We start from the raw sequence: 12302 nt of genomic DNA, 5'->3' as shown, positions 1-12302 counted from the left end.
ACAACATTAAAGTAATTTACCAAAACTGTTCATCGATCAGTCGAAATTTTCAGCAAATTATTTTTAATTTTTAAAAGTTTGTTAAATATGAAATATACCAGGATACCATTTTGAATTGCAAAAGTCGATAGCGAGCTCTGGAAAATACCAAAGATAAGGTAAATATTATTTAGTAAAATACAGACCCAGGCCAACGCGACGCAATGGGATTTGTTAGAATGTAGCGTTGAAAGGGTTTATCGGCTTAGACCGGCGAATGGTCGATGGCGACGTGATCGGGTATAGGTAAGCTTTGCCTTCGTATGATAATAATCTATTATTATATATATATACACATTGCGTTATTATAATTAGGTGTTATTATTGTTGCCTTTCAGAAAATATCAACGCCGACAAAGATAACGACGGTTACTGCTGCGACGGTTGGGACGGACATTTCGACGGTGCCATGCGCGCTAGGTGGAAATATTTTCCCCGGCTTTTGGCCAGGAGGTCGCGGTCACCGGCAAACAGTCACGTGTGTACCGCGTTCCGAAGGATGTGGCGGCTGTCTGCTGTCGGTCAACTCAAGCTTACGCGCCGGTATGTCGAACTTGGCCGTTAACCGCAACGTCGAGGTGAGAGAATTCCACAATAATATTGTATTAGCAACATAAACAATAATATAGTCTATATTTGGTTTATTGAAGCGCAAAAAAAAATACGATTTGATTAGAATAAGAGTCCCAGTAATTATGCGCGTTAAAAATGTGTTAAATAGTAAAATATGACAAGTCTTGGTGCTCTATAACGCACTCAAATGCAAAACACGCCTGAATGGTGACATATAATGATTTTAAATTGGCAACAATGTGATAATATGTCGTTGAAATCGTCGAGAATGTGAAAGCGCCATTGGCGTGACTTGTTTTAAAAATTAAAGTAATTTTTTTTTTTCGTTTTATTACCAAATTTGTCACCAAAATAATACCTACATTTTCCCCCCTAAGATAAATTAAAACCTCGTAAGATTAATGTTGTTAATTTATGAAAAACACGTGCTAATATTATTCATATTATTATTTGCAATAAACAAACAGCTGTTATGGTTTAGCCCTCTTAATGGGAATAATATGCAAAATAATATTGGGTGTATAGACAAAGGTTAATGCGAAAAGCTGATAACTCGAACACCTCTAACAGTGCACAAACACGCAAATGAATAATTATATAATTCCGGTCTCTACCTACAAAGTTACCCCCTGGTCGCATACCTTGTAAATCGGGAAATACATTTAACTCGGGGTATGCCGACATTGACTGCGGTCTAGGGCGACAATAGTCATGGAGAAATTCAAGGAATCTTCTAGATTTCGGGACTTACGACCTCAGGATCCATTTGGCCTTTCATTTAATGGAGACCGGTAAATCCGTAAGATTTTCTTCTGCGGCTAAAGGGTCTCAACCCTTATGATCAATACCAATTGGTTCTCGATTAAGCCAATTATAGTTAACGACGAGCTAGAAGATTGCCTGAGACAATTATGTATTAACAACAACTGCTACGAAACTAAAAATCGTATAACGGTTAGTCCTGTGTGCGGCTTGAATACAGATTAAACGAAATAGAGTCTGTGGGTAGAGATTCTTATTTCCTATTCATATCTTATATAAGATTTTGAAATTAAAATAAACTACTATGATAGAACTTTTTCAAATTAAATAAATATATATTCATTAATAAAACAGTAGTACGGTGTATAGTTTTACATGTATACACAATTTTCGAACTTAAGGCCAACTACAAAATAAAATAGGACAGTTAAAGAAATAATATCTAGTTTTATATTTAAAATAACGGACGAGTCCTCTGTATAAAACATATATATTATAATTATAATATTCAATTAATAATTAAATTTCGGTTATCTTATGAATTTACATTAAAATAATTTATTAAGTTATAAAATTAATTTTTATAACTCGTATAATGTATTTTCTACATTTTTTTTAAGAGATAAATACTCGTCTGCTGTTAAAAAAACAAATATAAATCTCTGTTGTGAATTAAATATTTTCCCCCAAATCCTACATTTGTACTTACTAAATTAATTGTTTTGCAAAAACATGTCTCGGTATTTCAACGTTTCTGGGAAAGCATTAACGCAATAATTGTGTACAACAGTTTCAATACCAGTTAAAGTTACTGGAATAATTGTCTACTTTGGTATTGACTTAAGCGATTTTCGAAAATATTGTTCTTAGAAAACAAAATAAAAGAGAGGTGATGTACAATTATCATTTTTTTCAAACTCATCTTTGTTTAAACTTTTTCGTTGGAAATTCGCTTAACTTTAGAATAATACAAATATTCTAAATTTAATATATTTCATCACCATTAACGTGTTTTTAGACAAAACCCTTTTCCTCATAAAAATTAATAGTGGTGCTGTGTTCTATCAAGTCCGCCCATCTAAAGTTTAGTATTAACTATTTAGTTTTCTTCTGAAAATCACGAAACATTTATTGGGTTCCTTAAATTGGTTCGTTGTACTGAGTAAACTAGGTCATTCACTCACTATTAGTATTGTATTGCCAATCAAGGGTTCTCAATGTCTTTGAATCGACCATTCTAACTTACCTCACAACTTCCTATCGATAAGAAGTTCTTAAAAGTATATTTTACCCTCGCAATAACCCTTAAACGGTAATAAAAATCTAAACATATTCGAGCTAATATAATGCCAATTAATATTCGCGTAAAACTTGTAGGGTTATTTGTAAACCAATGAGGCAATTTAATGATTTTTTTTATAGACAAAATTTTCAATTTTTGTTTTATTTAGTTGAGTTCAAAAAAGTGTTGTACAATTTAAACATTTTTAAAAGGTTTGAGAATTATTAGAAAAAATATTGACAACAATTGACCCTGTTTTAAAATACGAAAAAAAAAAGAAATATAAATATATCAATATTTTGATTATAAAATAAATATCAAATAATTGTATAATGTGCAAGTAGGCATCCCTACAACGTTTTCAATTAAGGGTAGTTCAAATTTGTATGCCTTTCATAAACGAGTTCTGCTGGTTTTCTTTTCTTAGGATCTATTTACACTATTGAAGACGTCAAATTCAATAATTCACTATTATATCACGAATCAAATAATTTAACTTTAGATTATTATAACGACCTTGTGTGATACTGCGAATTCGAATGTTATTTATATTTTGATGGTCATTTACTGGTTATATTAAATCAATTAAGCACGTGCGTGTGTATGTGTGCTCACTTGGCGTTAATAGATAATATTATGCAGTTAATTCAGATTACTAATAGTGCTAAAATCTATTCTTCCCTAAGAATTCTTATTTATTTGTCCTTGTTGGACTGTCACGATACCACGGTTTTATTTGACGGTACATAATAATATATAATTCCTCGGAAACACGTCTTTTGTATGGTCTGAAGATATAAATATTAAATGACATATCGACCTCGATTATCCACAGTTATAGTACTTTGATTCACGAGTCACGACTAACTAAATCATTGTAGTCGGCTGTTGTGAGTGGATCAACCGCAACAGTGAAAAATATCGCACAAGCCACAACTCTGACGTTGAAAGACAAAAATGTGATCAATAGCAATCCAAAAGTTTTTACGGTGTGATTTGCCTACGGCCTATTTATTTTGATTAAATTATAATATATTTTCTGCAGAGTTGCACGCGAAATCCGTCTGACGGGAGAATGTTATTAATAATAGTACAACAATAAAATGTGCATGGCGCTTGTTATTATGTCATTATAACGATTGCACGAACGTCGTTGATGGCGTGGAATAATTATCGAATAATTAGCGACTACTGTGACGTATATGATGTATAATATATTTGCTGAGTTGCTCTTAAAAAAAGTTTAAAGAGACACTGCTGTGGCCGACTACGATTCGAGCTGGAAAATGTAAAACGCCATACTATATAATTATTAACTACCGCAATGTTTCATTGTTTGTATCCGTCATCCAGTACTATTTTTTTCTCTTGCCGTTTACTACTACCCTCTAAAAATATTAAAAGAGAAACTAAATCCACCTCATTAACTTCGAATGTCTGCAAAAATAAAAAACCCCTTCCCCATTTGTGTAAATATAATCGTATGCTAATACAATGTTACAATACCGCAAAAAGTTGGGTTTTGTAACATGTATTTGATAAAATTATTCAACAGAAAAATTAGTTCAAAATAAAATATTGATTTCCGGTTCAAATTTAAGATAAAACGCAATTCGAAAACGCTCTCAATTTGTATAGCTCATTAAATCGAGCTTTGGTGAACTTATCCTTAAAATCGTTTAAAGAGTCAACTAATAAATCCGTATTAGCGCATTGTCAATTAGGTTTACTCTTACATAATATACCTATTCTAGAATATGATTATTGGATAAATTATGCGTAACATTTTTACTCAAAACTAATAATGATTTTATTTTAACATAATGTTAAACTAGTTAAATGGAGAAAAAATCCAAAATCATATATTTAATGTAGGGTTTTGTTTCAAATTATTGCAGTTTTTAATGGCGTTACCCGTTAGATTCATATGGTTTAATATTTTATTGCCTAAAAAAAAAAATACTAAATCAGGTTTATCGAAAACGTCAAGTTTTTATTATTATTGATATAAGTACTCAAAGTAGTGTCGACCTAAACACATATTTTATCCCAACAAAAATGAGCTTCCTGGTTATACTTTATTTACGTTTTTGCTCATCCACGCCTTATGTTTCTAATTTCTATTATCCCTATAAGAGGGTTAGGAAATGGATTTCAGTTTGACCAGTTGAGACTAGCGCTAATCAAACAAGTTTTGGGACCTTATTCGTTGGTTACAAAGAACCGACGCCCATACTAAACTACCCTAACGCGTTATCTTGAACGGCTACGATACACCCTTGCCAATGAGCTTCATTAATTTATGTTTATAATATATAAAAAAATATTAAAATAAATAGTTTGAGGTAATATTATGACATATTATGCGCCGTGTATGAAAAACAGAGTACAAACAACTAACAAGTATCAGGGATCAAGAATAAATATTAGACGTGTAAGTTTGAACGCACTTTCTGTTATTTAGGAATTAGAATACAAAAACATTCAAAGGCGGACCTTTGAGAGTTTGAGTTTTTTCAATTTTTTTTTTATACTTAAAGCCTATATCTGTTTTAATATTGTCCACAATAACGATAACGAAATACATCGGGTATAAGTGTGAACATAAAGAATGTCACATGAATAATATTTCATTGTGAAATATACCTACATAGAATACCTAAAATACTATACATAGAATCGTACACAGAAGCAAAATAAATCATATATTCTTTTTAAGAATGAAATGCTACAAAGTAGTAACCGGTCAGTTTTTAAGATCATAGTCTCCGGGGAAAATGTAGAGAAGCGTTATTCTGCCTTCATCTGGGACAGAAAAAAAAATTACTTTTTCCTTTTTCAAATACATTGTATTTCTTTGGCAATGCAAATGTAGCGATAGAATGAAAAAAATACGTTTTCATTTAAATTTCATACATCAAGTTTTTTTTTATTCGGAATAATTATTTTTATGTTAAAATAGAACGTTTACATAAATATTTACATAAATACAAGTTTATGTCGCATAACGAAAGTCGTAAAGAGCTATACTGATATACAATGATCATAAGAATTTGGATTAGAGATTTTAATAAATGTGTTGCTTTATCATGCCTTTTAAAAATGTATGTTGTGCCTTACTTGTTTCAGTTCATTTTCTTTGATGCATAGACTATTTTTTAGATTATGCAATAAATGTGTTGTGATATAATTTTTTAATGGAATTTTTTTCCGTTTATACAGTTATATGTAATAAGTGTTTAAAGTATAATAAAATAATATTATCAACTATTAAATAGCAAAATGGAAAATACAAAAGCACACTTTATTGTTGTATTATTATTTTTAAAATTTTTATTTTTATTTTACAAGTTCTAAGTCAAACCACAATTATTATAGATAACTATATGTGTGTAACAATAAAAAAAATGTTAGACTAATGCGATGAAGGGAATTAATATTTTGGAAATTTATTATTTTTAAAGAACATGGGCTAGAGGACAGCAATTAAAAAGTTTTGACAGTAGTTCATAAAACTTTTTTTCTTGAGATAAATTATACGAGTCTTACTTCATCGCGTTATAAGTTAGCTAAATAAAAATGAAATTGGTCTTATAATGGGATGTTATTTGGCGTCTATGAACATTTTTCTTTGGAATCGTTTGCCTCATAATTTTTAAAGATGTAAACACTAAATTTGTTCGTTTTCTCTTCCGCTTACAAAATTTTTTTTACTAAATTATAAAACACTAATCGCGTCAATTTGGTGGTATGATTACTCATCTTGTCTCTTTAAATCGTTAAAAATCAGTTTTCATCCATTGGTATGGTTTACATTTTATAAATAAGGTTAAGTGAATTTTCGTGTTACAATTGATATGTTTTGTCAAATAAAAAGCATCGTTGACTTTTATAGCTTAAATTTCAACAATATTATAGTAATAGTTATTTTATTACATAATTTATGACATCGTTAAAACATTTAATGTATCGCATGTTTAGTACTCGTACTATTAGTTTTAACATTATCCTAAAGTTTTACACAAAAAAGTATTAAATAATTCTTTTTTACTTTTTGAATTAGAACTACTATTAATACATACATTTAAATTTCATACTCAGATATGTTTAACTAAAAATAAAGATAAATGTTCACAATTAACATACTATAATATAGTATAATATTGTATTATTATATTATGTCAATTATTTTCATTTCATAAATTCGTTGTTGGCAAAAAATCCGATTTTTTTAGAAATCTAAGTCGAATAACCAAACGCAGAGTGTTATTATAATATAATATAATTTCTTATTAAATAATTATATTAGTAATTTAGATCAGTTAGTTCATGTTGCTTGGAATAGCATCATAACTGATAAAAGTTGGGCTCTGAAAAAACTTAAGTAATCTGTATTTTCAAGCCGTCGTGTTAATAAATATTTAGTATTTCTTTAAAAACCCCATAGAATTATTTACCACCAGTTTTGTAGCACTTTAAAAGCAGGAAATCACGGTGATGTTGAGAAATTGTTGATAATGGTATTTTTAAAGCTAATGGAAGTGTACTCATAGTAATGGATGTTAGCAAAACATATTAGATAAAATTCTGTATGGTTTTTACTTATTAAAATTAAAACTCAATTTGCGCTGTTTTAGTACGCATATTCAAGTACTCGTAATTCAAAATAGTTTTGACATAAATTAAGATAAATAAACATTTTATGTCGTAAAATAACCACACGACGGCAATTCTTAATTACAGTTTTAACTAACAGTTGCAAGAAACAGAATTAACTAAAAAAAAAATTATTTTACTAAATAGTGTAACGCATACGCACAATAAAAAACTATTAATTCAAATTAAATTAACCTGACAGATTTTATAAATAAGAAAATTCAATTCACATTCGTCCCATTCACATACAATTATTTCACCTGACCATTTCCTGACTTATTGTGGTTAACTGTGATTAATTATACTCCAGCGGTTTTGTCAGTTTAATGATATTATCATAACAATACATTTTACATATTATATAGTGAATATGACTTTCTCCTATTATGATATTAGTTGCCTGTGACCGTTACGTTTTGTGGCGATTCAATGCCATTTATTTTACAACAAAACGTGCCGCAGTGTATACACATTTTTATTTTAATATTTATATAATATTCAAATTATGTGTTCCGTTGATGTGTATATTTGATGAAATAATGACACTTACTAGTCTGTGTATTTAATTTTATGAAAAAATGAAAGTATCAGGTTGATCAATTACTAATAAAGTTGCATAACAATTAACAACTTATATAGCGTATAAAAGTATAAATTTTTAAAACTAACCAGACGTCTAGTAATGATAATTCATAATACTTGTTGACATATTATAATTTACAACAACATTTTACGACTGCACTTGGCACGACGTTATGTTTTCTTAAGGTACAAAGGGGCGTCAGTAAAAAACGTTTTAACAACTCGAAAGTTCACAACGAAATCATAAATAAAATCTTAAACGTATTTAAATGTTACATTAATTACAAAAAACAACGCCCGGTATAATGATCATATTATTATTATTATGTTATTTTACTAAAACCGTTCATTATCTCCGAAAGTCATTATGCTTTTCTTTATTTATGTTATCTTGGAAAAATGGACTATAAACGTATTAAAATTCATAAAACAACCATGATTATAATATCTTAAAAGCATCGCCTGTAATAACTAATTAAGATGTATATGAGTTTTTGTTTTTAAAGTAAAAAAACAATAATAATTAATTAGAAAACCCCATTATAGCTTGGATAAATAAGTTCTAATATATGAGAAATATGATTTATCTTTCAATTATAAATTTAATAAAATATTGTTTATGTGGTTTGAATTGTTTCCGCAAAAGTTTTTTTTTTCCATCACATTTCTCAATAACAAGTTGCAATGGGGAATGGCTCGTTAATTTTTACTACTTTTTCTGAAACATGTAAAAATAATCGTAACATAGTTTATATGCAATGTAAATACAAGTATTTGAATGTTCTCTGTTCGTTTCAAAAATATATAACAAAAGCTCGAGCAAGCTTTCAACTGTGTAAACATTTTGTTGTTCCACATCTAATATTAAACTTGTAGTATTTTCTTACTAGTGTTATAATTTTTTTTTTACGAAATGTATTCTTTGAGTATTTATGTTTGTTTGACTAAGCACACTAACAAAATGATACACTTCCTATTTTCCCCGAGAAGTTATTCCAATAAACTTAAAAACCGCACAGTTTGTATAATTTAATATAGGACTTCGCAAACATTGGTTTCTTATTAAACTGACCTCGAGAGAGACAAGTGACAGCGGAAATTCTTAAAGTTTTATTTCAAAAATATTAAAATATATCATATTAGTATGCGTACTCACTGAATACTCACAAAAAATAAAAAATTCAAATGTAGAATGATTACAGAAAAGTGTACCGGATTCCTCAATAAACTAATAGTAAAATAAATACAATACTACGAGTAATTTTTATTATATATAAATATACATAAAAAATTGTGTATTATGTGACTTTTTTTTTAACCAGCGAATAATTGTATTTCTCATGTGATTCTTCTAAACAAATTACATGATATCTCACACTTTTTTGACCACTATTTTACATAGTATTGTATGTGGAATTGCCAAAACAGCGTGAGGCTCTCTTCATAATATGGCCTAGAACAGGTAACAGTATAGGTTTTTCGAGGTGTCTGAACATTTTTTATGCCCTTTCTATACTCATTTGTCAGCTAGGTCGGACATTGTATTTTTCCCGTACCAATCTTCCCTACTTAAGCGTTGGACAACGGGTTTTCTTTGACCTGTCCTTCAAGTGTTGTCCACTCATAATGGCGTGTCAGGAAAAGTAACTAATTCACCCTTTTTTTTTTTGACAAGAATTCTAAATGCTTAAGCGATTTAGTTCCCTACGCCCTTTTCCGTGTTACAAATGTGACTTTGGTTAAATATCCGAGAGGCGGAAAACCAAAATTGAACATCTGAAATAGTAACATGTAGTATGTAATATGTAATATATACTATTAGGTTTATATTATTGACATAATATACATACATGTTATTTACCTTATAATATTAAACTAATTGGTGTGACTAGTAGAACGTATTAAGTTTGATTTCTGATTCGATTTTAGCTTCCCTTTACTTATCCACTAAATCAATGGTTGTTTGCAGGTTGCCAGGCATTAATAACCAGAGACAGTATAGTCGAGAAATTGCATATTAATGTGATTACCTAATAGCTCTTGAGTTGAGATTCTATGGAATTCTAATACAAAGACATTAGTATTCTCACTAATAATAATTAACATTATTATAGCACGTTATCTATAGTATTATAATTGTATGCAATAGTGAAATGTATTCCACTACTCATTATGATTATGTCACTTTGTCTTATAGACTCTGAATAATTAAACTCAGTTGCACAAGTAGATTGTTGATTGTTGTTACTTTAGATTTTAACCTATATTATATTCTATTGGCGTTCTTATTGGGCGGACTAAATCTATCTTTTCTGTCTTTATCGTATTTATGATTTTTTTTTTTAATGAAAGTATTATGGAAAACTGTATTAATTACATTAATAAACGAATGATTTATGTATATGTAAATTTATTAATGTATTTAATGCTTAAAAAAAAAAACGAATCTCTGCAAAAGTTTCATTTTACACCTTTTGCACGCATGTGATATTTATCATACACTAATTATATTGCATGTCCATAGAAGGCAGGAAGTTAGGTGTTTTATAATGTCCATATAAACTTATAAAATGATGACGACGGTATATACAGTATACCGCATTTACTTTTATGTGACTACTGATACGCAGTAGGATCGATTTGATTTGTTGCTAACAATTCGGTACAATGAATTCATTGCAGAGTCTCCATCCTTAGAGCGATAGTAACCGTTCTACTGAAGCGACTATGCTGACTGTTTCGCTTATTTCTACCGCTGTTTATGTGTACTAGCAACTTGAGCTCTGCAATGAGTCCGAACAACAAACAAATCAAAGACATAAAAAACATGAATATAGAGAGAGAGAGTGTGTCCCACGAAGACTATATATTCATTGAAATATCCTTAAGAAAACTAAACATTCTATTCATTTTCGTTAGATTAACATTTTTTAAAACTTGTGGAGTAAATAATTAGCTCTTGACAGTTTAAGCGGGTCAACGTTCTACCGTACTTTACTTAATCGTTTTATAACTCGAAAAGCATTTATTCAAAAATGGTTTTTGATCCGTTATTTTCAGAAAAATTGTATCGTTCGAATCCATAAGTAGTATTAAAGTTCAAATAGTCTTATTTTTTTAAACTTTTATTTTGTAATAGGATTGAAAAAAATAAAAAGTTGCTAATATGTGTACAACTATTTAGACAAATACGTCAATTATTATCAATAACTAATATTTTAAAAGCGTAAAATTATTTTGAAATAATTTTGTTTTAGAGAGTCAACACGATCGGATGAAATGCTTTGTTATGCGGTTTTTTAAATAAAACAAAACACCTACTCTGCGTCGCTATGGCTATTCTCCAATCCTGTTGTTGTTTTCAGTCGCTTAGGACTGGATGCTATGCTAGTGCCCTCTACGCAATGGTAAGTCTACAGTGATTAATTTAAAAAGTGGAAGGTAAAATTAAAGTGGAAATAAATTATACACGCACCTATAGTTGAAACGACTATTTGGGCTGATGGCCAAAATTTTCGACAGTTTTAAAATATAATAAATAGACCTTAATGGTTATCTATTATAATAACTATTCAACTACAGCCCACTTGAAGATTTAAAAATAGAAAAAATATTTATTTATAAACATATTATGCGTATTTTTTTTCAAATATTAAAGCGTAATTGTTTTAAATAGAAATTACAGTTAGACGGTATATAAAATGTGTTCAAAATATTTTGTTAAATATATTAGCGCCCAGCGGTAACTGCTAGTGTGTGTATTAATACGTATTGTACTTTTTTATTTATTTGTTTAGTATAAATACAAGAACTAATATTAAAAATACATATTTCTCATTTATAAAATATCAATAAAATCATATTTTAAATGGCATTTTACTGTCGACGTGTTTAAAAGTGTAGTTCTATAATTAATTAAGCTGATTTACGATACTTAGGTTTTAGTTAACTAAGAAAGGTTGTTATTGTTTAAAATTATGATAAACTTTGAAAGTGTCTTAAAGTCAAAGGATTTTTTTAATTAGCTTTAATTAGCAAGAACTTATACAGAGAATATATGTAAAATCATAGTTGGAAAGGTTCAAGGTTAACAATGATTAGTGTCATTCTTAAAAAAAAAAATATATTTTTGACATATCTATTGTTGTTACTAGAATAAAAAAAATAGATTTTGAGTACTGTATTGTAAAGTTGGGGTGGAACCAATGTGAAAGGACGTTTGGGAATTGATTGAACTAATTTGTTAATTAAAATAAAAGCAAACATTTTTTTTATTAATTAATATGTAGTTTGTATTTATTGGTGGGAATAGTCAACATTTTGAAAACGGTTTCTATGTAAACATGTTGATTTTTCGTTTTACACTTCTAAGATTTCTAACTCATAACTGAACTTTGAATTTGATAAC

General features: G+C 29.0%; 1 protein-coding gene across 2 annotated transcripts in view; it reads left to right on the top strand.

Moving 5' to 3' along the window:
* Positions 1-511: 511 nt before the first annotated feature.
* The window catches only part of LOC126832833 (uncharacterized), a 63571-nt gene continuing 51780 nt past the window's right edge, over positions 512-12302 (top strand). For both annotated transcript variants that reach the window (XM_050563828.1, XM_050563827.1), the window contains exons 1-2: positions 512-617; positions 11152-11301. In XM_050563828.1, coding sequence (XP_050419785.1) covers positions 11227-11301 — 75 coding nt within the window. In that variant the 5' untranslated portion in view covers positions 512-617; positions 11152-11226. The remainder of the gene's footprint in view (positions 618-11151; positions 11302-12302) is intronic.

This window comes from Adelges cooleyi, unplaced genomic scaffold (assembly GCF_023614345.1).
Source record: "Adelges cooleyi isolate 19-005CV unplaced genomic scaffold, UGA_ACOO_1.1 ACOO_flye_CR_arks_rails_tigmint_CR_PRNA_167, whole genome shotgun sequence".
NCBI lineage: Eukaryota > Metazoa > Arthropoda > Insecta > Hemiptera > Adelgidae > Adelges > Adelges cooleyi.
This window is presented reverse-complemented; position numbering and strand designations above follow the sequence as displayed.